Genomic DNA, 25,434 nt, shown 5'->3' on the forward strand with positions numbered 1-25,434 from the left:
AGCTTTGTTTTGGATATTGAAACAGACTCTGAAAAGAACCACTGTAAGGGAATAGCTTGTAGACTGAATTACCTTTCCAGCCAACATGTTTCCACTCCTCCTTGGCTGCAATAGTTCAGATTTCCTTGAAAATGATTGTCTCCTCTGGCTTCTCCCTTGTGCTTAGATTTTCAATTGCTTTGTCTGGCTGATACAAGTCTCACAAGTCTTTAGCAAGACTGCTTACCTCCAGGAGCAGAAACAGTGGGTGCAGCTCAAACAGCAGGAGTTAAGAGACATTTCTGGCTTTTTTAAGCTTGGGGATTTGCCCTAACTTTGTGTTGGGGTCGCCCCCCCCGCCATGGGGCCCTGGGGGGAGGGGCCCTGGGGGGGAGGCACAGTGTTTACCTGCCCCTGGTCAGCCTCGTTCCCCATTGGTTGGTTTGTGTTCCCCAGTGTGGGCAAAAGGTCCCTGGGATCCCGTGACTGTGGCAGTTCCTGAGCAGAGCCCCAGCCATGTGGCTGGAGAAATAGACATCTCTCTGAAACATCTACCATGAATCTGTCCAGATATATTTCCTTTCCACGGGACTCCTGGTTTGATATATACTTGTTACAGTATTCCCCACTGTAACAAACTGGTGGAAGAATGCGGGCAAGACGCTGATCCCTGAGGAAACTCGTGAGTAAAAAACCACTCTAGGCCTCTCTCTTCTCATCTTGGTTTGGATATTCTCTCTGGACTATGGAAGAATCGTGGGAAATGGGGCTCTCTGAGCCACAGAATGAAATGTATCTAGAAGTAAAAGGAATCCTTGAACAACGAAACAAAAAAGTAATGGAACCGGGAGATCTTGAACATTTCTTTATGTGGCTTTTCAAAAGGTTCTCCTATATTTCTCGAGACTTACTTTTTGATATCGGACCTCCTGGATATTGTCAGGAGTGTTTCTGGGACGTGATCAGGGATGAGCTAAGGGATCAAACAGAACATGGACTAGCGACAGAAGTTCTCCGTGGATCATTTATAATCAGTGAAGCTCTTCAGGAGCATTTGTATGGTCCCATTACCCCTAAAGCAGAAGATCATACTTCTCCCGTGGCCGAGACCGCGTGGCGGCCACCCCAGGAGCGCGTGACTGCAGCCGTGCCGGTGGAGGTGCCTGTGCTGGATGCGCCCGGCCCCCTCGGGAGCGCGCGCCGTATCGCAGACCCCATCCCTGTCTCGGGATCCCCGGCCACGCGGCCGCGAGTGAGGGAGCGATGCCACAGGCGCCATGGGTGCCGTGGGTCACAAGCAGCCAGGAACCGGGCATCGGCGTGGCAGGCCGCTCTGAGCAACCGGCTCGGAGAGCCCTGTGGCAGAAGCGGCGGTTTCCACAGTGACACGAGAAGCCGCGCAGCGCAGCGCCGAGCCAAAACGGGGCCGCTCTCAAAGCAGCGTGGAGTTTGCGGAGCGGAACCACTCGCAGGGCACGGGGCCAGCGACGATGGCAGAGCGGGGCCGCGCAGAGCCCAGACACGCGCCGGAGCGGGGCCGCGCAGAGCCCAGACACGCCCTGGAGCAGCGCCGCTCGGAGGGCACAGAGCAGCCGCAATGCAGGGGCCTGACCGAGACGTCGGAGTCACCGAGGCGGCAGCCACGCGGGACCGGCACCCACGACAAACACGCAAGCACGTGATAGGAGAAGTTGTAGCCACGAAAATCACAGGAACTGTGAAATGGTACAATGTCAAAAACAACTACGGATTTATAACACGAGATGATACAGGGGAAGACTTATTCATCCATAGAACTGCCATTAAAAGGAATAACCCTAAAAATTACCTGCAAAGTGTAGGAGATGGGGAAATTGTACAATTTGATATAGTGCAAGGAAAGAAGGGTTTACAAGCAGCGAATGTTACTGGGCCTGGGGGTATTCCTGTCAAAGGCAGCCGTTATGCACAAAATTATAAACAATATCCATCCCAGCAATTTCCCTACCCGCAGCCTAATTTCCCCTTTTACCCTATACCCAATATGAACCCTTTCCTAAGTTTACCCTATCCCCAGTTTATTCCTAATCAGTTTTTCACCCCATGGCTTCCTTATACAGTTCCATTTCCTTACAATTCCTCTCCGATGCCGATGGGGGGATGAAAAGGGGGAGGGAAGAAATCAAGCCCTCTCCTGCCTCAGTTTCCCCACAAAGCATGCTCAGAGAGTTCTGTCTCCCTTCTGTCAGCCCTAAGATGTTCCAGAGAATCTGTTTGGACATTTAAAGACTCAGGAGGGTGGCTTGTTTTGTTTTGGAACTGTTTTTGTTATGTTTATCCAGTTGTTTTCATTCTCTTTTTATTAAAATAAAACGGGTGAGATGTTGGGGTCCCCCCCCCCGCCATGGGGCCCTGGGGGGAGGGGCCCTGGGGGGGAGGCACAGTGTTTACCTGCCCCTGGTCAGCCTCGTTCCCCATTGGTTGGTTTGTGTTCCCCAGTGTGGGCAAAAGGTCCCTGGGATCCCGTGACTGTGGCAGTTCCTGAGCAGAGCCCCAGCCATGTGGCTGGAGAAATAAACATCTCTCTGAAACATCTACCATGAATCTGTCTAGATATATTTCCTTTCCACGGGACTCCTGGTTTGATATATACTTGTTACAGTATTCCCCACTGTAACACTTTGGTTTTCCTATGTGCAGAGTTTTGCTTAGAGAATATTAGTTGATGTAAATAAGCCAGTGATTGACTATTGCAGAAAATTCCTGGTCATGCCTAGTAAGGAGGTGAGTAGCTTTATTTTGGTTCAAGAGCTGGAAATACAAACCACATATATTTCTCTATGGATTTTATAGGAGTTATACAGGAAGAGTTTGTAAGGAATGAAGGCCTGTCATTGTTAGAGAGGGAGAAAGGAAAAGACAAGCACACATAAAAAGATTTAACTTCAAAAGAATGCAGCTCAGGACTTGTTCAGGTTTGCCTGGAGGTAAAAGTATTTATTTATGAGGTTGATAAAAGATAATCCAGATCTTCTGTAATGTTTCCTGCTGCAACATGAACAAGGGTACAGTTTGAAAAAGGTTGTGTATTTGCAATCGTCTTTTGTTCAGGTGGACTGCATCAGAACAGCTCTTGCTGAATTTGTGGTGTATGAGTTTACCTAGCTGGCTTTCATTTGTGTGTGTTTTCCCAAGTGGTGGGTGGACAGTGGGTAACTGTGGGGACAAGTCAAAAGGCTTAAAGACTGAAATATTTTTAACTCACAAGCCTGCCTTTGGGTATTTGGATTTCAAGGAGAGAAGTGCTGGGAAAACACAGGCTTGGAAGGATGCCACTAAATTTGGTATGCGTTAGTATTTCAGGTCCTAATTTTTAAGTAAGTTGCTCTTTGTGTATCAGGTATAGGGGTGAAAATACACACATACCCTTTGCTCTGAGATTTTCAGTTATAAGAGAGTCCCTGATACTGGGTGTGTGTGGGGGGGGGGGTTTCAGGTATTCAGATTCAGCATAGGAATGTTGTTGGGCTTCAGCCTGGGCAGTTCACAGAGTTGAAACAGCTCCCGAGAAAAGTGATCAAGTTGAAAGAAAGTGGGCCCCTTCGGTTTGGTTAATTAAATTCCAGCATTACTTAGGTCACCTCTGTTGTGATCTTGTTTTTTTTCCTACATTGGAAAAAATGAGAGCAGGGATTGAATTGTGCACGGAGATGAGGTATTGAATTTGTAAGGCCTTTGCGGTACCATTACTTAGCAAGGTGTACAGAATAAAATGTTGCACTGCTGTTATATTTTCTCATTTTCTTTTGTCAAAATGTTCCCCACCTATATGCATAGCTTTGCTTTTACAATTAAGTTGATTATCACCTTTTTTGGGAAATAAACATACATAAAGACCAGAGTAAAGTGAAGTCTGAAAGTCTTAGTGCAGAGGTATTCTAAAATTATGTATAAGAAAAAGGTAGAATACAAAATAAAGATGTTATATAACAGAAGACCAACTACAAACCCTTGTATTTTGTAGATTTGTAGTATTTGAATAGTTTATTTGTCCTAGTTTTATGAACAAACAAACCACATTATCTATCTATCTATCTATCTATCTATCTCTATATATCTATATATATCTATATATTTTATATCTTTACGGTTGCATATATTCATAGTTTTTATATATATAGTTTATAGTTTAATAAGACCAAGTGCAAGGTGCTGCACCTGGGTTGGGGCATCCCCCAGTATCAGTACAAGCTAGGTGATGAACAGATCAAGAACAGCCCTGCTGAGAAGGACTTGGGGGTGCTGGTGGTTGAGAGGCTGGACAAGATCCAGCAATGTGCTCTTGCAGCCCAGAAAGCCACATGTGTCCGGGCTGCATCAAAAACAGTGTGGGCAGCAGGGTGAGGAAAGTGATTCACCCCCTCCACCCTGGCGAGATCACACCTGCAGTGCTGCATACAGCTATGGGGTCCCCAGGAAGAAAGACCAGAGGAGGCCACCAACTTCGTTGGAAGGATGGATGGATTTCCTTATCTCCTGTGAGGAAAGGCTGAGAGAACTGGGTTTGTTCAGTCTGGAAATGAAAAAGGAAAAGAGGGATGACCTAATTGCAGCCTTCCAGTACCTGAAGGGAGCCAACAAGAAAGATGGAGAGAGATTATTTATAAGACCATGTAGTGACAGGACAGGCTTTAAACTGAAAGAAGAGAGATTTAGATGAGATATAAAGAATAAATAGAGGGTGGTGAGAGGCAGCCCAGAGAAGTTGTGGATGCCCCATCCCTAGAAGTGCTAAAGGCCAGGTTGGATGGGGCTTTGAGCAACCTGGTCTAGTGAAAGATGTTTCTGCCCATGGCAGGGGGGTTGGAACTAGATGATGTTTAAGGTCCCTTGCAACCCACACCATTCTATGATATATTCTATGATGGTAGTTAAAATTAAAAACTCCAAATTAATCTAAGAATGATTTCCTACAACTGTGAAATCAGAAAATAATTTTGTTATGTGCAATATGCATTTTATTTTCACTATTAGAAGCTGCAAGTTTAAATACCCAGACTCCTCAGGAGCAGCTGGATTTTTGTTTAGCTGTGAGTTTAATTGTTTCTTATCTGTTTATAAAGCAGAATGGTATTTTTTGTTTCCTGAAAAGGCAGCTGTCTATTAGAGTAAATTGTCTAGTTGCAAGTAAATTGTTTTGACCCACAATCACAATTGTTTCCTTGTGAAATCTAATAATAATTGTATTGATATTTAAATTTAGAGTCAAAAATCAGCAGATACCTAACTCTTCTGTTTCTCACTTCACTTGTAGACACATAATATGGCTCCTAAAGTTCTAGCATAAATATCAAAAGTAATGTCTGTCAGGCTCACCATCCTGCTTGTGATCAATGAGACCTCTGTTTGGGAAGCCATTATTTCAAGAAATTGCTTTAGGGATTTTTGAAACTTGGTAGTGGACCAGACTTTCAGCATTGACGTCTTTTTTCCTAAAATGGTCTGCCCACACTGACGTGGGGTGGCCCAGCCCTGGGACTGGCTCAGGCTTTGTGCTGCTGACAGAGTTTGCAAAATTCACTCTGAAACAGTTTCTGATTGTGAAATTCACATTTATGAGTTGTTGTTTTTGTGAGCCCAGAAAAACCTGCCTGAAACAACCTCTGACGAAGTGGAGCCTTTACCTTGAGCAAAAGCCACCAGGCAAAAGAGAACCTGGCTTGGGTGCTCTGACTTTTTAAAGAAACCCTGGCAACCCCCGGCCCTGTTTCCAGCCATGGTTCTGGGTCTTAAAGAGACAATAACAATCTTGGGCACAGATAGACATGGAATAAATAAAATTTTGGTTGACCAGGAGAGATAAAAAACTAACTTAAAAGCTGTCTGAGAAGTAGTTTAAGGCTAAGGTTTGTACTAACACATAAATGCAGTACTTAATTTTCTGTTTGTGGGTTTTGCTGTTCTGTTTTTTTTTTCCTAAAAGAAATTTTCAGTAAACTGTACTCGTGTCTCTTCTTCGGAGTGGAAGCTTTACAGTTCACAGCTGGAAGACCCCCAAATATTTGGGGTTGCCTAACATTCCAAGCAAGATGCAGAATAAATTTTATCATTTTGTATTAGTGGAAGAAGTACTGGACAGGGTTATCTCTGAATCGACAGAGTGCACATGTGCAAGACCCTTGGGTCAGTAGTCCACTGTCAGTATATCTATCTTCTTGTCTGTACTTCTGCCACTATGCTTGCATGGTACTGTGTGATGATACTGGGAGGGCTAAGGGAGGGAGGTACACAAAGGTTTTCCATTGCTTCCATGGCTGTACTTGAGAATTTGACAGTTTTTTTGTACTTGTCATTTCCGCAAGGAGAACCAGATCTGCATGCTAGAATGCTTGATCTGAAGTATTGTATTTGATCTGGCTGAGCTGGAGTTCATTTTCCCTTAGCAGCAGTGCTGTGCTTTGCATTTGTAGCTGGAAAGGTGTTGATAACACACCAGTGTTGTCTACTGCTGAGCAGCACTGGCACAGCATCAGTGCTGTCTCTTTAACATGCTCTCCTCCCCTCCTCCCATCATGTGGGCTGTGAGTGGGCAGTATACTGGGAGGGAACACAACTAGGCTAAAATAGCTGACCCAAATTGACCAAAGAGATATTCCTGACCATATGATGTCAGCTCAGATATAAAAGCTAAGGGAGGGAGAAGGAAGAGGGGAATTTGTTATTTTACAATGTTTGCCTTCCGGAGCATCTGCTCTGTGTGCTGAAGTCCTGCTTTCTGGGAAGTGGATGAACATTACTCTCTGCTGGGAAGAAGATATTTTTTTTTTCCTTTGCTTAAGCATGTGCAAACTTTCACTTTTTTTTCTTGCTTTAATAAACTGCCTTATCTCAACCTACTAGGTGTTTTCCATCCTATTTTTCTGTCTGGTGTCCTGCTGGGAAAGGAACTGATAGAGTGGCTTGGTGGGCACCTGGCATAAGAGCCAAGGTCAACCCACTACAGTCTTTAAGCTGACTACCATGTTTACAGCACAGAACCTAGTTCTGAGTAACAGAACAGTCAGACAGGAAGACTTTGTAATAGTTCAAATTTACTAGTTCTGTATTTACTTCACTGCATTCCAGTTCAGACCTGTAACTTTTTCAAGTTTATGTTGTGTCAGGATATACAACTGTTCCAATCAAAGCTGGGGTTTTATTGTTTTTTAGTTTTTAAATTCAAAACTAAACATACAATAAAAAAATCCACCTAACAGTTACTCCTAGTTCTGGTTGGGTTTTTTGTTTTAAAATGTTGCAATTTATTGTGGTAACTGTATAAAATACTTCCACATGAAACACCAAGTATGCTTCATTGTCCTAGAAGGTAGTGAGTGCTTATGAGAAATCACAGCTTGAAAGAGCCTGAGAAACTGTTGGCTGTATTTTTGATACCTATTTTTCCATAAATATTATTTTTAAGTATCTGTATACAGACATTCAACCTCATGCATAGCAGCCCTTTTCACCATGGAATTTACACATCAAACTTGATCCACAGAGAAATTTTATAGCGAGGGGAGCTGCTTTCCTTTTTGCTCAGTCTGATAACTTTTTCTGAAAAGGAGTATTTTGGTGTTTTGCATGTGCTGTTTTTAAAATCAACATCAGACAAATAATAGTTCCTAGTCCTTAGAAAGTAAAAGATTGTGCTTTAGTTTAGGTAAAATCTATTAAAACTATCATATAACCTTTAGTATGTGTACTAGTTTGAAAACAAACCAGTGGGAGGCACCAAGTCAGAATAACAATTTAATGGGGAAATTAAAGAAAAGGAAAAAAAAAACTAAAAGAAAACACTGTTTCAAACTGACAGAGTCAGGATACAACCTGAGTCCCTGTTAGTCAGGGTGGTAGCAGTCTGGTAGAATGGTGGCTGCAGTCCTCTGAAGCGGTGGTCCTGTAGTAAAAGGGTCTGCTCTTCCTCAGAAAGTCCAGTGGTGGCTGTGTAGCTCATGTCCTCTGGAAATCCAGTGGAAAGGGTTGTCTCTGGTATTCAGAGTCTCAGATTATATCCAGGTAGGAATGCTTGGTTCCTCCCTCTGGATGGAGCATCTCACAGTGGGGTAATGAGTCATGAGGCCAAGTGTTGATTAGGCTCGTTAACAGAAGATAATCCAGAGGGAGTTATCTCTGAGGCATGCAGCAGGCCAATGATGGGCCATTAACAGAAAGATAGTCTGGGGGGAGGAGGCAAGGAAACACTGCCTCACCTGATTTCAACAGCTCATGCGGATGGTAATAGAATACACTGCAACCCAGGACAGTATGTAAGTATATTAATTAATGGAACCTTGTCAGTGTGTCCCATAATGAAAACTTTTTCTAACCAGACCACTTTTCTTGCCATTATAAAAACCAGTGAATTCATTTGTGAGTACAATTTCTGCATAATGCTTTTTCTAAATGAGTATTGCCTAGAAAAGCTTTGTAGTTTTGAAGTTTATAATCATGATGCCATTTTACTTATATTTTGAAAATATGTGGTAGAGTTGATGTTGAAATGCATTGGGCTTGCCATGGGGCTTTTGATTCTGAAACTACAACAGATGTAGCTGATGGTTCCTTTAAGAAAAGTCTGCCTGTTCCTAAATTGTAATGGTTTAATTTTCTTATTCTCAGACTATGGGTAGGAAAAGTTTTTCAGAAATATCTGCTTAATATAAATATTTGTGTAAATGAATGTTAAATCTTTTGAAAGTAGAACTACTTACTTTACTTTTTTGGCTTTACAGACACTAGACATATTTATTCCTAAAACTTTTCTTAAGAAATAGAATTGTGCTAATTTTCAGCACCGGATAAAAATTCAGTAGCCATACTTTAACCTCATGTTGGCCTAAACCTGATGTGTTAGGCGTGATGTGTTAGATGGGAGTAAGACAAACATAGTTACTTCTGTGGAGGTTTCCACTTAAGTTAATTAGTCCTTTTTTGAAGCAAAAACATGACATGCATACCAGATCCTCCACATATGTACAAATGTCATACTCTTAACATTTACTCAGGTATTCCTTTGTGAAGAGTGTTTATGTATATTCCAAGGACTGCAGTTGCAATTAAAAGCTTGTCTTTTCCTTGCACCACCAAGAAAAGGAGAAAATGATTCTTTGTAGTATGGTTATACCATCAAGTTGTACCATCAAGTAAAAACGGATGAAGTAGTAATTACAGAATATATATATTTAAGGCAAGTATTGCTGATAGCTTTCTACCATTCTGGCTCCGAATGGAATGCATAGTAGCTATCTCTCAAATTTCTAGTGCTGTAATAGTGGGAGTCTTTAAATTAGTATGAAGAGTTTGTGGAGCCATAAACATGCATTCAAAACAGCATAAAAAGAGAGGATTTGATCTTGAGCTACAAATGGCATATTGTATTTCCATCAAGAAAAGTGTTGTAAAATTAAAGAAGATAATGTCATTGGTGTTTGCTGTAGTTATAGAGTTGATTTAGTTTTGCAGAAACAGTACTGTTAGTGTTAATAATACTTGTGGCACGACACTAGTCATAGCCCTTATATGATGCCTTGTCCTTATCTCTCCCTTTCCTTTTTACTTTTATCTCCACAGTGCTGCATACCCAAGGTCCCATTGATGGCAGTCTGTATGCAAAAGTGAGAAAGAAGAGCTCTTCAGACAGCAACATCCCTGTTGTTTCTCAGGGTGTTTATGTTACAGGCAGTCCTGATCACAGTGATCACACCCTGTCTGTCAGTAGTGATTCAGGACACTCCACAGCTTCCATCAGGACAGACAAGACTGAGGAATGCCTTGTCCCAGGAATCAAACGGGGTCTGAGCCCACAAGAGAAGGCAGAACTGGACCGACTACTTAGTGGCTTTGGTCTGGAGGATTCTGTCAGCACCACCAAGGATATGACTGATGCTCAAAGCAACTACAGTGCCACTCACCACATAGTGCCAGCTCAAGTTCACATGAATGAAATCACCAAAATGAAGGACAGGGAGACTGATATTCTGGATGACGAAATGCCTAATCATGACCTTCACAGTGTGGACAGCATTGGGACTTTGTCTTCTTCAGAAGGGCAGCACTCTACCCACCTAGGGAACTTTAGTTGCCCCAAGAGCAGTCAGAACTCACTTCTTTCAGATGGCTTTGGAAGTAATGCTGGGGAAGAGCATCACAATGCTTTTTCTGCAGACCTGGGAATTGGTGTGGATTCCCTCTATGAGAGATCATTTGGAAGCACTGAGCCAAAGTCAACTGAGCAATTGCAACAGAATCCTTCTGTCTTACCCCATCCACAAGCCTATGACCCAAGTAACTACTCTACTCAGACCTGGGTACGCCAGCAGCAGATGGTCACTGCTCACCAATATGGTTTTGGCCCAGAGAATGAAATTAGGGTTGGCATTCATAACACTGTGGAGAATTTGGGCAGTGTCCAGAGCCAGTCCCACGTTCCAGGCACCCCAACACGTGGCTCTAGCAGCAGAGACACTGTGCAGAGAGGGCTAGGAAGCATGCTGGTTGCTGCAGAACCTGAAGAACATACAAGTGCTGACATTTTAAAGTCAAGGCCAATGCCTCAGAGGAACATAAATGGCCTGGATCTAGGCCAAAATGCTGGGGACTTGCCAGCTTCTCCAACTTTGGATATTGATCAGTCCATTGAAAAATTGAACAGGCTGATCTTGGAGTTAGACCCTACATTTGAATCTATCCCAACCCGCATTAACACTCTCACCAGTGACAGAAATCGAGTGAATGGCTTTACCACCCTTGATGCACAGATGGAAGAGCTTAACCGTAGTTCTGGCTTCCACGACAAATTAGAGGTCACAAACAGGAATCCCTCCTGGCATGGTAAGCTGTAATACTTTCTGAAAATAATGCTCTTTCTAGCACCTGTGTGTTCATTACATGGTATAGCGGGACCCTCAGGTCATGACTTAAAACTTTGACAATGATTATCAAGGGATTGTTTCTGATGCCTTCTTAACATAATCATCCAAGATATGGAATCAAATTGATGTAAGATGAGTGAGTTTTGCAGGTACTTGCCTTTTTGCTTGAAAAAAGTACTGTTCAGCAAGTTCTTACCTGTTAATAGATCATCTGTTGGGATTTTTTTTTTCTGCTGTGAGTTTAAGTTATAAGGGACCAGAATTTGTACATTTACACATTTTTAGAAGGCATTGGTAGTGTACGTTTTTAATATTACTTTTTTTATTATTTCCATTTAAAGTAGGAGAAAAAGTTCCAACAACTTTATCTTCAAATTTAGTGTAATGATTCTGGCATTAAATTTCAATGCAATGTTTTCACAAATAATGCAATATTTACCAGTAAAATATTTTAAGACATGCTCTTTCAGAAAGTTTTCAGTATAAAAATTTACAAGTCACAGTGCTTGTTTGTTGTCTCTGACTCTGAAATGATTGCAGCTGGTGGAATTAAATATGCAACACTTGCTGGCTCTGTTGCCTAACTAATGCTACTAGAACTAACAGCTTTGCAAAAGGATGAGTAGCCTGCCTCTGGCTAAGTCCACTAAACCTATTATTAATGGTGTACCTAAAATTTATGACAAATAATGCTCTTTCTGGTCTAACTGTCATGTTTGAAAATTTTATGTGGTCTAATTTCTCTGGCAAAACATATGCCCTTAACTTCCTTTCTCCCCTTCCATCTTCTTCTTCCTCTTCTTGTCTCCAGTCATGGTGCAATGAAAGATTTGCTTGTGTCTCCAGGATTTAATTCAGTATTAGCCAGCATGACAGAAGATGTGCCCATGGCCTCACTGGACACAAATGAGCTGCTTCAGCTCAAGCCCAGTAGGATATGCTAAACCATTCAATGATGAATGTGCCTAACTAGTGTGTGGTGTCTGTTCATGGGCAGGCCTATGTGATCAAGGATGGTGATTCTTGTAGAGAAGGTGAAATCACAGTTCTGTGTTTAGGAGGGTAACTGAACACGGAAGAAGTCCAAAAATCCATTATGAATATATGTGAGATGCTTCGCTGCTTATTTTCAATACACAATATGTATTTTGTGGCATTAGTTTGTAATTCTCTTGAATCTTTCCAAATTATTAGCTGATGGACAAATAGAGATTTTTCCAGCAGGAGAAAACTCTTCACTTTATATACAGTGAAGGGGATAAAGAGATCATTTAGAATAAGCCACCTTTTACACTTCTGTGTTTAAATATATGAAGCTAAAAAGAGATACTTGAAATTGTCTCACAGATTCTGGTCATCTCCCAAAGGAAGTAGGAGTCACTGTAATTTCCCTTTCATTTTTAATGTCAGGTAAATAAAGACCAGTGAAAATAATTGTACTTGGGGAATGAACTGGAAGAGGATTTATTTTAAAGAATTAAATTATGGAATTTCTATATGCAAGGGAATCAAATATATATACATAGACAGCATTTAAAATCCTGGATATTTGAGAGGAGGTATCAGGGCATAGTATGAGAGAGTGTACTAGTTTGAAAGCAAACCAGTGAGAGATTCCAAGTCAGAACTACAATTCAATAGGAAAATTAAAATAAATGCAATAATACAGAAACACAGACAGAGTCAGAGCACAACCTGACACTCTGTCAGTCGGGATGGTGGTATCAGTCCGATCAAATGGTGGCTGCAGTCCTGTTAAAGTGATAGATGTGGTTCTGTTGAAGTGGTGATTCTGTAGAAGGATCTGGTCTTCCTCTGAAGGTCCAGTGTGGTTACGTATCTCTTGTCCTCTGGGAATCCAGTAGGTAAGGCTGCCTGTGGTGTTCCAAACCTCAGATTATATCCAGGTAGGAATGCTTGGTTCCTCCCCATGGGTGGAGCATATCACAGTGGGATGATGTAGTTTTATGAGTCATGCAGTGAGACTTGATGGCCCATTAACAGAAGACATCCCCAGGAGGGAGTTATCAGGGATGTGTCATGGAAGACATAAAGAACACTGCCCCACCTGGTTTTAACAGCTTATGAAGATGGTGATAGAATACATGCTTTTGGTTACATCTTGCACTGTAACCTAAGACAGAGAGGAAAGACTTTAGTAGTCAGGAACATAAGAATAGCTCTTAATTAAACAAGATTTAAAAAATAATTAGTATGGCTTTAGAATAATAATAATTTTTAAATTTGTCTTTATGTCAAGCGGTAAAATGTTCAGTTTCTGACTTCTGCATGTAACGTTCAATTTATCCTAGCAAGAGCTTGATTTTAAAACTACTCAGGGTTCCAGAGGTAAAACAACACATATATGTGGAATGCTGCCACCTCTCTGCTTGAGACTAGAAGGTAACTAGCACATACTGATTTTCTAAGTGCTGTAGGATTTATTTACATGTCTGGACATGCCATGCTGAAATATACAGAATCATACATTTATTCATGCATGGTGTGCACAAACCAGCTTGGGGAAAAAGCAATTTAATTGAATGAATATTAAGAATGAGGAACACTGGAATGTTTTTCCCTACATACACCACTGAGGGTTGTGGTCAGTGGCACAGTCTAGTTGGATGCCTGCAGCTCAGGGGTCTAAGTCCAGTCTTGTTTAACTTACTAATCACTTGGATGAAGGGGTAGAGTGCCTCCTCAGCAGGTTTGCTGATGCATAAAGCTGGGAGGAGTGGCCATATCCAGAATGCGTTGAATGTGGTTTATCTACACCTTGGAATAGACTCGTAGAATTTCACAGAATTAGGATAAGCACGGGAACATCCAAGGCACTTAATTAGCTGTTGAAACTACTGCAGCACAGGAGCTGTAATTGATAGCACAAATAAATGCTGGCTGCCATGGGGATTAAGAAATAGCCATTAATAATGGATAACCAAAACAACAGTTGCTCACAATGGCTGATTTTACAGAGTCAGGTTTTAGAGGGAGCTTTATACTCTGTGACTTAAGCAGTCCTTGACCTAACAAGTATATTAATAGAATGAATTGGCCTGTGATAAAGAGAGTTGGCAGATCAGGACTGAATGGTTTGAGTGAGGTTGATTGGATGAATGAGAGATTCTGTGTGAGCAGGAACAAACAGTGCTGGAGGTGAATGGGATCAATGTGATGCATGGTGTGTGTGCATCTAACTTGAGGGTTGTGTTACAGGAGGATGGTGGAATTATCTGGTTTCCTGCATGAGTGTGCAGAAAATATACGCCTTAAATGTCATATGCATGTTTCCAGTGCCCTGCAAAGCTGGAAGAATGTGCATAAGAATGAAATGTGGGTGTGTCAGCTGGGATGTACATTATGGTGCATTCTTGCTCTGTTTGCTCATATGATTCTGCACTGTGCACTGATTCTGCACAGATAGGCAACTACCTCTCCTTTCATGCTTCTTCCTAGATGTTTTTATACACATATATCCTTAGCATAGGTCAACATGGCACAAACTACTGACTGCCCATGCAGCAGAGTTCTGGGTTCTGTCTGAAATGATGTCTTGGGTTAAGTGCTTAGCATTTTTGGATCATTGAATTTCTTTTTGCTAGGATGTATCTTTATGAACCATGTCGAACAATGGCTGATGACCTCTTCTCTCCTTCAGTGTTATATGTGTTGCTTAGCAGAGGTGAATCACTGCACTGTTCATTAAGATTTTTCCAGTTTTTATCTTTTACATGAGCTGAGTTATGGAGAGATGAGTTTCTGGTAGTAAATGAAGCTGCCATTTACTAGTAACACAGTGCTGCAATAGTGCTTAATTTTAAATGACAGGAAGTTTGTAGCATGAAGAAATTTCGATGTGTATATAAGCTTTTCTCTGCAGCCTTATGTTCCCCATTTACTTCATTCTCTGTATATTCTTTTATGCCTAATAACACATGACCTCAGTCTACTGCTAAAGATATTTGTAAGACTTATTTTCTTGAATCGGCTGTCTTTTACCACATGGCTTATGCTTATTTGAAAAGAAGGAAAGCTAAATCAGTGTTTTGCTTCCACCTACAAAACTGTAAAAGCAAGAATCTGTTAATAAATGTGGACAATGGAAAGGTTTTTACCCATTTTCATTATAGCCTACCATCATTGTAATCCATGTCTCATCTGTGCACCCCACCTTTTCACTGTTAAAATGTTACAATTTGCATCTTTAGAAAAATATTAGATGCAGGTGAGGAATTATGTGATCTAGCTAAGGCAGAACACAGAAACACATGCATTCAATATTTGGGGCTGCCTGTTTCAATTACTGTGACCGAGAGATGCATTTCTGTCTAAATTTGCCAGCATAAGGAAGAGAGAGACTGTGTTTTCTGTAAGGTTGAAATTATATTGTTGCTCTCAGGTAATTCTAATTCTTCTTCATGCATGAGTTATGGTGTTTGAAGTTATCATCTCAAAACTTCCCTAGGCTACCTACTGTAAGAGCAACACAGATACGCAATTCATACATACATACATTTTGCTTGGAATTTATATAGTTTATCAACACAACACAGAACTGAGCATTAAACAAAGTCTTCCTCTCAAAAAAATATCGCTAAATGAATAAAACTGAGGTGGCTTAGCATCTGGTTACATATCTGAAATACCTTCAGAGATCTTTCCTCTATCAAAAATAAACCTTCAGACATGGTCCAAGATACAGTATCAAATCATACTACAGTGTCTCTGCAGACAAAGGAGAGGGGAAGAAACCCTTTTTGCATACTTTATTAAATAATATATTTTAAAAGCATTGAACCATTACAGATATTCCCATTTACTGTGCTATGCTGTAGGTAAGCACAGTCCCTCTGAAATAAGTTTTGAAGTGAGAGAAAAACAAAGCTTGTCCAACTTGTCACCTGCCTTATTTGTATGTACAATACACTACAAAACCTGTTGTAGTTTCTGTTGGACAGGAACATTTTGGTGCCTGCTTGGGAGTTAATTTTACAGTGGTTAACAGTAAATTTGAGTTTTTAGCTAAATTAAATGTAAAAATTGAAGTTCTAAATTATAACTGGAGTTTTAACTAGATTCAATTTTTAAACTAAAATAAATAGTTATTTTTAAAGCTACAGTTAAAATTTGAATTTCAGTTACATTTAGTAGCACAGTAATTTTTAATTTATGTCATGTACTTACTCCACAAATTTTTATCAGTCCTGTAATTTTCAGCATATGGGCCTGAGTGTACCATCATTATGAACTCTCTCTAAGGGTTTGGAGGTGCCAGTTTGTATTTTACACCAGGCTTTCTCCCCATTCTTAGCATAATATAATGGGCTATGAAACTAAGATGACAGACCTGCAGAGCTGCTGTGTCCTATGTATAATGGTCTACTTGAATTTGGGGTAGAGTTTAGACTTTTTCATTTCCTTGTTAGACTAATTGGTTATAAGGAGTTTAACAGCTAGTCTACTGACTCTTAAAAATTGGGGTAAAAACAATAGTTTGCTTGTTAATCATTGCTAATTATCGGGTATTTTTTCAAGAATGAAGGGATTTTCTGACTTCAACAGCACTTTGTGTTACATTTTAGAAAGGTTAAGGCATTGAATGTATCACAGGCTTTTGTTCTAATTAATCCCTTGGAAACAGTGTTCCTATAGCTCTGGGAATCTGAAAGTTTGAGCATATCAAGATCCTCATTTAGTACTTGCATCACAAATCCACCAAGGTCATGGATTCTATTGCCATACACTTAAGATTTGGACTCAGTGATCCTGGTGGGTCTCTTTCAACTCAGAATATTCTGTGTTTTGCTTCAACTGGGTATATATTTGCTTATCCTTTTTCCACCACAGCAACGTTTAGCTCAAGTTTTGTCTTGATATCTTTGAAGATATTTTTTCTTTCAGTATGTAGTAGTGATTGTAAAGCTGTTTCTAAATTCTTAAAATAGATTTGCTATGGTTTAAGTGTAAAGCTGTCTCGAAAGCTTGATCATTATATGCCTTCTTTAAAAATCTTAAACTTTGTAGAAGATAAATGGTGGCAGAGGCGTAGATCACTTTTGGTTTGTATAATGTTGTTGGTAACATCTTTTAGTATGTGGGATAGTCCCTGAAGGGTCCTCTGTTAGAAGTTAACTTATGGACTTGTTTTTTCCTTGTTGCGTTCTTAAGCCTCATGTTGATTGAATCACCTTGTTTCACAGTAATTGATAGGTCTTTTTAAACTACTGTTTAGGCATTGGCATCTGGAATTTCTGCAATGCTAACACAGTTCTCCTCAGTGTTATTTCAGCTTTCGTGACTTCTGCTGAGGTCTGTGAAAGGGGCACTGGAAAAACAGCTTTGTGGAAATTTTCACCGTACCTTTCACAACAGAGCCCTGCATTTTATTGATCTGTGGGTAGAACTGGTAGAGAGCTTCTTATGTCATGCTAGCTTTCCACACCAATTGGAGCTGTGGTAAGAAGCTCACTTGAAGTGCAAGCACTATTGTCTTTTCCTCTCTGTGTGTAATATGCTTGTACACAGAATGATTTCCAGCTTGTGTATCTGCAGAGTCTGTTAAGTTGTATTGATTGGTTGATTAAGCATACATCCTAGTAAATTTCCCTTTTGTTTCTTCAAACAATATGTCATTTTCTTAAACCACCTAAAAGCTTGTCAGATTTTCTTGAATGTATAGATGTTTTCTTTTGTCTCTTGTGAAAGGGTTAGAATTGAAATGAACTGCATATTCCAAAATTCCTGCTGGGCAATAAATGAAGTTAAGTAAGTGAGAAGCTGCCTGTGAAAAATATAGTTACCACTACTTAAGCTCTATTCAGAGAAAATGGTCTTAACTGTTGCTCAAGTACGGATGATAGAAATGCAAGTGGTTAAAATCAGTTTTACAAGTTCAGACATTTATATTTCAGTGCTATAACAAGGAATCATGTTTGCAACCAGTTGGATAATTTCAGTAAAGAATTTTTAAAATAAGTGTTTTGTAAAAACTGAATAATCAATTTCTTTCCTTTTGATGGCAGCAATTCTTTCTTTCCAAATTTCCAGTACTTTCTAAGGTCAGTGTGAAATTCCAGTTAATAGTATTAGGGTCAAAGCTTGATAGCACCTTTTGATTTAGAAAAACAAAATGTCACCTATACACAAGCTTTGATCAGTCCTTTCATTAGAAAACTATTAATAAAGTCTAGCAATCTAACACATTTTCTTTAAACTTTGAAGCTGATGTAAATATTTGCTAATTTCCAAAAGATACTGTAAATGGAAATGTGCTTCATCATACATTTAAATATGAAAAAGCTACAGTTAATGACTCCAGTTTTAAGTTAATTCTTGGTGATTTGATATCATGTGGCATTGTCTAAATTGTGCTGCCATTGATTGAAGGAAGTATTGCCAAATAAACCTGCCTTATCAGGTGTATTTAGTGTTGGTGTGACCTCATGTTGAGTACTGTGTGCAGTTCTGGGCCTTACCATTTAAAAAGGATGTGAAGGTGCTTGAATGAGTCCAGAGACAGGGCTGGAAGGCATGACCTGTGCAGAGTGGCTGAGGACACTGGGTTTTTCTAGTTCAGAGAGTAGGAGGCTGAGGGGTGACACTATCTCCCCATGTCATTCAAGCAGTTTGAATGAGTTTATTTATAGGGGGTTTAAAATATTATCTGTAACATATTGCTTTGTTTAAAAAGCAAAAACACCCCTACCCCTCTATCAAGAAAAACAATGCAGAGATGTGGAAGGACAGTTGGGTGGCCTCCAGTAGTATTCAGATCATTAAAACTGTACCTCTGCATGCTCAAAGTCATGTAATTTAGAGCCCCTTATGGCGTAGCAAACAACAAAATGCTGAAACTTTCATATTTCTTTTGAACTTTATTTTGTAATTATCTGTTGTAATGGGTTACCAGTTTGACTGTGATTTGCACAGTTGGCTGTGATACAAACTAGGTAGAAGTTAAGGGGAGGTCTTCAGTGGACAATGCTTGGCTTTGGAAAAGACTCATAGTTCTATTTTACAAATGATAAGGACTTCCATGAGGGGTAGAAGGGCTATCAGCCCAGTTTCTCTTTCTACCTCCACAAGAAAAGTTCTTCACAGAGTTCTACCATGTATGCTGTGCTTGCCCTGCTCTCAAGTAAAGCTGGTTTTGAGGCTAGCCCACCACAAACTGGGTGAATCAAATGGAAATATGTAAGCATCCTCTTGCTAGTTCCCGGGGTAATTGAAAGTAAATATGGACTTTTTTTATGGTGTGCCTCATGCACTCAGTAAATAAAAGTGTGTCTAAGACATGAAGAATCAACATAACTGTGTTTGAAGTATAGCTGGGGCAACTGCTAATATATGAGATACAGCACTGTTATTGACAAGCTGCTGGAGACAAGATTTTAAGCTTAGTATTGTTTTCTTTGTAATAGTTATAAATACCTCTCAATATTAGTTGAGGAAAGCTAAGCCGTTAAAGAAACCAAACAATGATTAACCTTTAATCACTGGCCATGCTTCTGTTAGCTGTAGCTTTTGCATGGTGATAACTATCTAACAAGATAAGTGCCTGATGTTGTTCTGATGCCCATCTGTTGGAATGTTATTATTTGTTCATTGGGGAAAACAACATTACTTTCTGTCTTGGTTTGAAAGACAGGTGTCTGCTAAGGAAAGCAGGAGCCTCCTTAGGAATGGCAGATGCGACCTCCTTCCCTCCGAGTTATTATAATTTTGAAATCAAGGGGCTTTTAGGCAAAGATGTGGGAAATAGGAATAACAGTTCTTTACTATTATATATCTGTATGTGTATAACCAGTCAAACAAACAACAATAACTATGGCAGTAACAGCAAACAATCACAAACCCAGTCCCAGCCTTCTCGGCTGTCAGGCCCTTTCCCCTTGGGTGCAGTTCCGGTTGCAGCCGGCAGGGGCGCTGGCAGCTCCTGGTGAGCAGGGCGGGTGCGATGGTTCCCCCACGGCTGCAGGGGGCGCTCCGGAGTGAGCTCGGGGAGCACGCGGCACTGGTGTCCTGGGATCCCGGGAAGGGGTGGAGCAAAGAAGCTTCACAAACCCCTGGGCAGCCGAACTCGGTGTCCAGCTGGACCCTCAGGAACAGCACGCTGGAACAGCACGCTGGAACAGCAGGGACGAGCACAAATCCGAGATGGCAGACGAGGTGTGTCCAAACGGAGAACCCCCCCGGAGGTTGGGGCAGGCAGGGCAGGCAGGGCGAGCAGGGCTACAACGTAGCAAAGGCTTGAAGCAGCGGCGGGGCAGGGCGGCCACGGCCCGGCCTCCAGCGGGGCAGGGAAGGTGGGCAGGGGATCCTGGGGTCTTTCTCCACAGAAGGAAAAAAACAGCCAACGAAAAGAAACAGCTTCCCTCTCTGGCTTTTGGGGACCGAACTGCCCACACACCCAGGTGAAACAAAAGAGTAGCCAGGTGCACCCCACCTTCAATGGGTAGCTCTTTGTTTTCCTTAAGTACCCAGCAATTTGTCCTCTTAGCAACAGTATGGGGAGGAAATTCCTTTAACAGAAAAAAACTAGGAGAACTCTTAAAACCCCAACACTTTCATAGGGAAAAATTACTTTTCACATGGGAAAGGAGAAATGAGAGTATACAAAATGCTTTCAAAGAGCCAAATATATGGTCCTGGGATATTTATAAAGCTCTGTCAAAACTTTAAGCTAAATTATAAGAACAAAAGTGAATTTTGTAACTTCTAGAAGTCTTGGCAACTGACATATTACACTGTAAAAGGTGCCTTTTAAATGAGTAAGTCTAACATCTCTTACATTAAATGAAGCAGCTTTGAAGTACATTTTTGAAACTAATGAACTAAGTAGAAGTAATTTTCTGCTCATGCCACTTAATTTTAATCTCTTAGATTTGAGTTATTTGCTTTAAGCTTTATTGAAATACATCAGCTCAACTTTTCCCCTCTTTTGTCCAGCATCTGCTGGTAATTTGGCATGTAAAGCACTTCCAGTTTATTTAAGGAAAATAAGAGAGTCTCTAAAATCTCTGAAAAATGAGAGACCTGTTTGTAGCTTTCTGATGACTACATTCACTTTGTAGAAATTACAAGCTTCATGAGTGTATCAATATTATTGATGATGAAATCCTATCATTAGTGTGACAAGCAAAATTGCAGTAAATTTTAAAGGTCTCTTTTGACCCATTCCAAAACATAGATATTCTCTATCATAAAGTAATCTACAAGGCCATGTTAACTAAGAGAAATATTGTGAAATAAATTGTCTATTCATTCGTAACTTGGTTACAAGTGTAGTGAAACTCTTATGTGCTGTTCCTGGCTCCCACTGCCTCCTGTGGAGAAGTGGTGGGGCTTGGGAGTGTCTGATCTCAGGTGGTCTGAGATTCTGCAGTGATTCCCACTCATTTTTCTTTACAGAAATTAAAAATAAAAAAAGAAATCCAATGTAAAAAGTTGGTAAATGCTGGAATAGTATGAACTCAGTCTACATTCTTAAGCGTTTCCAATTTCAGTAGAATTCACCATGACTTTCTAGTATCACGTAAGAGGTTTGGAAGATATTTGTGATTTCATGTCCTTTTCTGGCTTGAGTGATGCATCTAGTTTCCTCACAGTATCTTCAGCAGATACTCTTTCCAGAAATGAGAGACCACACATAAAGATTTAAGTCAAAGGAAAAAGAGTTAAATATAGATGCTTAAAAAGTATTTTAGTTTTCAAAGTTGTACCATAAAAACAGAATCTCAGTTGTGACTTTTTAAAAATGTGCTAGGTTTATAAATATTGACTTGATAAAATTAATAACTGGTTGTATTTGGACCCTGAGATTTAACCCTATTGGTAGAATTTTCAAAAATTACTAACAGGGTTTTACTTATGTATTTATTTGCTTCAGTAGTAGTTATTATCACACTGATGATTTTTTGGAAGTGTTGAATTCTGTAGTTTAACAAGAGATTTATTAATATTTTTAGGATAAGCCACTTCTTGCCAGCAAGTTACTCAGGTTGATACATATGTATGTCAATGCAGAATCACTTAAGTACCATAGATTTTAGTCTAAAATCCCTGTCTCTGTTTCAAGCTTGAATAAAAACTGTTCTCCTATACAGAAACTTATTTGTGCATTGATGCTCTATAATTGTGTGGTGTAATCAAGGTGAAATGTCTATAACACAGACTCTTATGCTGTATGCCAGATTTTACACCTTAGCTTCTATCAGCTACTTCAGATTAGGAAATCGATGTGTGTGAAAGGTGTATGCTATCGTCTTTCTCTACCCAAGTTACTGATTCAGCCCTCCTGGTGGTTTAGATGAAGTACACACTTTGGACTCCTAGTGTTATGGCTCCACGATCAGGGTGGGTAGGAGATGTGCTTCAACAACACATACAGTTGGAAATGATTGTAAAGGTTTAAATGACACCAAGCAATTAAAGTAAGTTCTTGTGGAAATACTGAGCTCTTTTAAGAGAAATAGCTAATCCTCAAAGACCATTTTGCATATGAAGACTATAGAGGAATATTTGAAAAGTTGCTATGCGTGTGATTGTTTTTGTGACTACTCAGTAAGTTCTATGGATCCTTACTGTTGACTTAAGAAGGGTGGCAAAAGCAATTGTTGCAGGAGTAATCTGGAAGCCCCTGCTGTTTGGAGTGAATGACCGTGTATACAAAATCCTGCTAATCATAACTGCATCTAGTGACATGCGCTCAATAACATATTTGGAAACAAATGCTGCTCTATATCCTTGAATATACTGGATCGTTCTGCTGGTTTAGCTTACTTTTCTGTGCTGTTCCTCAAAAGGATTACAGCTTCTGTGTGTAACTAAAACCTAATTTTTGTGATTGTGATTGCTATGTGTCACAAAAGGTGTACAGTGAACTGAGTTTATAAGGGCCAGGGTCTGTTTTAGCTAAAAATAAACTGCTTGGGCGGAGGGGGGGAGGGAGGGAGGGAGGGAGGGAGGGAGGGAGGGAGGAGGGGTGAGAGATCAAGGGGGAATGCAGTCCTGGACAGCAGCAATGGTTTTTCTGCCAAGCACCACTGTGTGTGTCAGAAACGGCAAGAGAGGCTTCCCATTGGCGTGCCCGTAGCGGCCCCTGCTGGCTTGCTCTTCCAATGGCACTGGGGGTGATGGCTTCGAAAATGAGCAACAGAAGAAACATGCTGCTTGACTGACTCCTCTAAAACAAAGGGGACTGCGAATATTTTCCCACTGGTGTCAGCAAAGCTAACTACAAGTGATATATTTTCCCCACCTATGTGGTTTTGTAAAACAGTTTGAACATTCTTGATTATAATCACTACAGACACAATAGTGAAGTTTGTTTTAAGTTTTAACTGAAAGAAAAAGGTTTCTTACTCACCTTGCCTATTTGTTTTCAGCAACAGGTATGCAAGATGATGATGCAACAGGGAAAAGGCTCAGAAAGTTAAGTGTTGGGCAGTATGACAATGATGTTCCTGGGGAGCCATCATATAACAGGTGTGGATGGATGAAGTCTCCTGCTACTCACCAGGCTGTAATTCCAGGATCACCAGTTGCTTTAGGGAAAACCAAGGAGGTAAACAATCAAGAATTTTTCACTAACTACTGAATCAAGTGGCCAGTAGGAAGTCTTATGTTCTGTGTCCAAAATTAATGTGAAGCAATTGGGCAGTTGCATCATGGCAATAAGAACAAATAACTGCAGTTGCCTCAAAAATGCAATTCAATGTTTAAGGATGCTCTTGTCTATTCTGTATTTGCATGTTTTCAGTGTTCTAAGATCTCTCTGCCAGAACAGTAGATCACATTATATCTGATTACAGAAACCTTCTGTAATTTGATGAAGAATGCCCCACTGTGTCATAGGCTTAAGTGAGAATTATCACACCGTAATTTTGCTTTTTTGTGCCTTTTCTTAGATGGTCGTTGTACATTACCAAGATGAAATAGATGGGGGAATCTTCTCCACAATAAAAAATGGAAATGAAACTGTCACATTCACATCAGCTTCTTCCCTGTCACCAGAGATGACATACGGTAAGAAGATGTCTGTCTCTACCTATTTATCTATTTATTTATTTATTTAAATAGCACTTTTGACATTTTAGCTGTTACTGAAGAGCTGTTATTGCACTTTTCCCTCTTTCCTAGTTACAGCACCTCCACTATGTCATCAGCAGATTCCCTCCAGCCAAAAGATCAGCAGCCCATCTGAGCTGTACAGAGCCATTCCTGGTAAGGTACCCCTATTTCCTAAATAATGTGAAAATGAACTGTGGATGAAGGCAATTAAGACAACAGTGGTTGATAAATAGGACATATACACAATTAATTTAGATGTGTAAGTCAGAGAAATGGATTTTAGCAGTCCTATTTTAATCACACCAAAAAGAAGTGAATAATGAAGAATTGTCCAAGAAATATTTAATGCCTTACAGATTTTAACTGCCAACAGGGAGTCCCATGTTCACATCCATTGTGCAAATTCAGTGTGGAGCAATTAGGCAGCTGCATCACAGAAATAAGATGAAATACAGCTCAGTGTTTGAGGCTATCCTTCTCTCGTTCTATCTGTTTGCATGGTTTCAATGTTCCACAGTGTCTCTGCTGATATTTGAGGATGTCAGAATAGTACTATCAGGAGACTTGAGTTCTTTGTGATTTTAAGCAGGTTTTGTCTCCATCTGAGGAAAGAGGGGTGATATCCATGTTGCCATCTTTCCATGCAAGTGAAGCTGACAATAGAGCTTGACAGTAGCTATGCTCAAGTCAAGGAGATCCTTAACCAGAGGAATGGATATTCTGGAGGGCTTTTTTGCCATAATACAGTTTGTAAATGCACACCCACAGAAAAGCAGTTGGTAGTAGATGATTATGTATTTAAAGATTTAATATGATCTAGCTATGATTTTTTATAATAAAGGATTATTTTCGAGGCCTTAACTTTTTGCTACTAAAAATAGCAGCTAAGCTACTGTTACCTGTCACCTTTTTTGTGCAAAATTATTTGAAAACACTAAGATTTAAAAGAAAAAAGTATTTCTGCACTGTATCAGAAAGTGCTGGGCATAGCAGGAAGCCAGCTAATGTATTTAAAACCTGAATAAAAATCACAGGCATTCATTTTATGCATTCCATGATGTTCAAATGAAAATTCATGTATATTATGTATAGTTTTATTGCTTAGGCTATGACTGTCTTCTCCAGGAGGATCTTGATAGTAGAGATTTCAATAAATGTGATGATGGGTTTTGATGCAATAATAGTTATTGTTATGGTTTTAACTTAAAAAAACCCTCTATGTTTAATTTGCCTCACTTAATAGTGAAAAGAAAATAACATCAACACAGAATAAAATTATCTTTAGCTACAGAAAAATCTTCTACCCGGTTCAAGACATCTCTTTATGGCTGTCCCTACTTCTAAATAATTAGTGGCAGATAGCCTCCTGAGGACAACTTCAGTGAATCAGTTATAGGTTGATCTACTGTAGAGGGATTCCTTGTGGAACAGGGGCATATGATACCCCTGGAAAAATTGGACAACCCAGGGTTGCTGAGGAAAAACCCCT

The 25,434-nt window shown here is 40.2% G+C and overlaps 1 protein-coding gene across 17 annotated transcripts in view; it reads left to right on the plus strand.

The window, feature by feature from the left end:
• The window catches only part of TNS3 (tensin 3), a 218,302-nt gene that overhangs the window by 135,767 nt on the left and 57,101 nt on the right, over positions 1-25,434 (plus strand). For all 17 annotated transcript variants that reach the window (XM_069007895.1, XM_069007893.1, XM_069007894.1 and 14 more), the window contains 4 exons: positions 9,571-10,830; positions 23,261-23,439; positions 23,783-23,900; positions 24,015-24,098. In XM_069007895.1, coding sequence (XP_068863996.1) covers positions 9,571-10,830; positions 23,261-23,439; positions 23,783-23,900; positions 24,015-24,098 — 1,641 coding nt within the window. The remainder of the gene's footprint in view (positions 1-9,570; positions 10,831-23,260; positions 23,440-23,782; positions 23,901-24,014; positions 24,099-25,434) is intronic.

This window comes from Aphelocoma coerulescens, chromosome 2 (genome assembly GCF_041296385.1).
Source record: "Aphelocoma coerulescens isolate FSJ_1873_10779 chromosome 2, UR_Acoe_1.0, whole genome shotgun sequence".
NCBI lineage: Eukaryota > Metazoa > Chordata > Aves > Passeriformes > Corvidae > Aphelocoma > Aphelocoma coerulescens.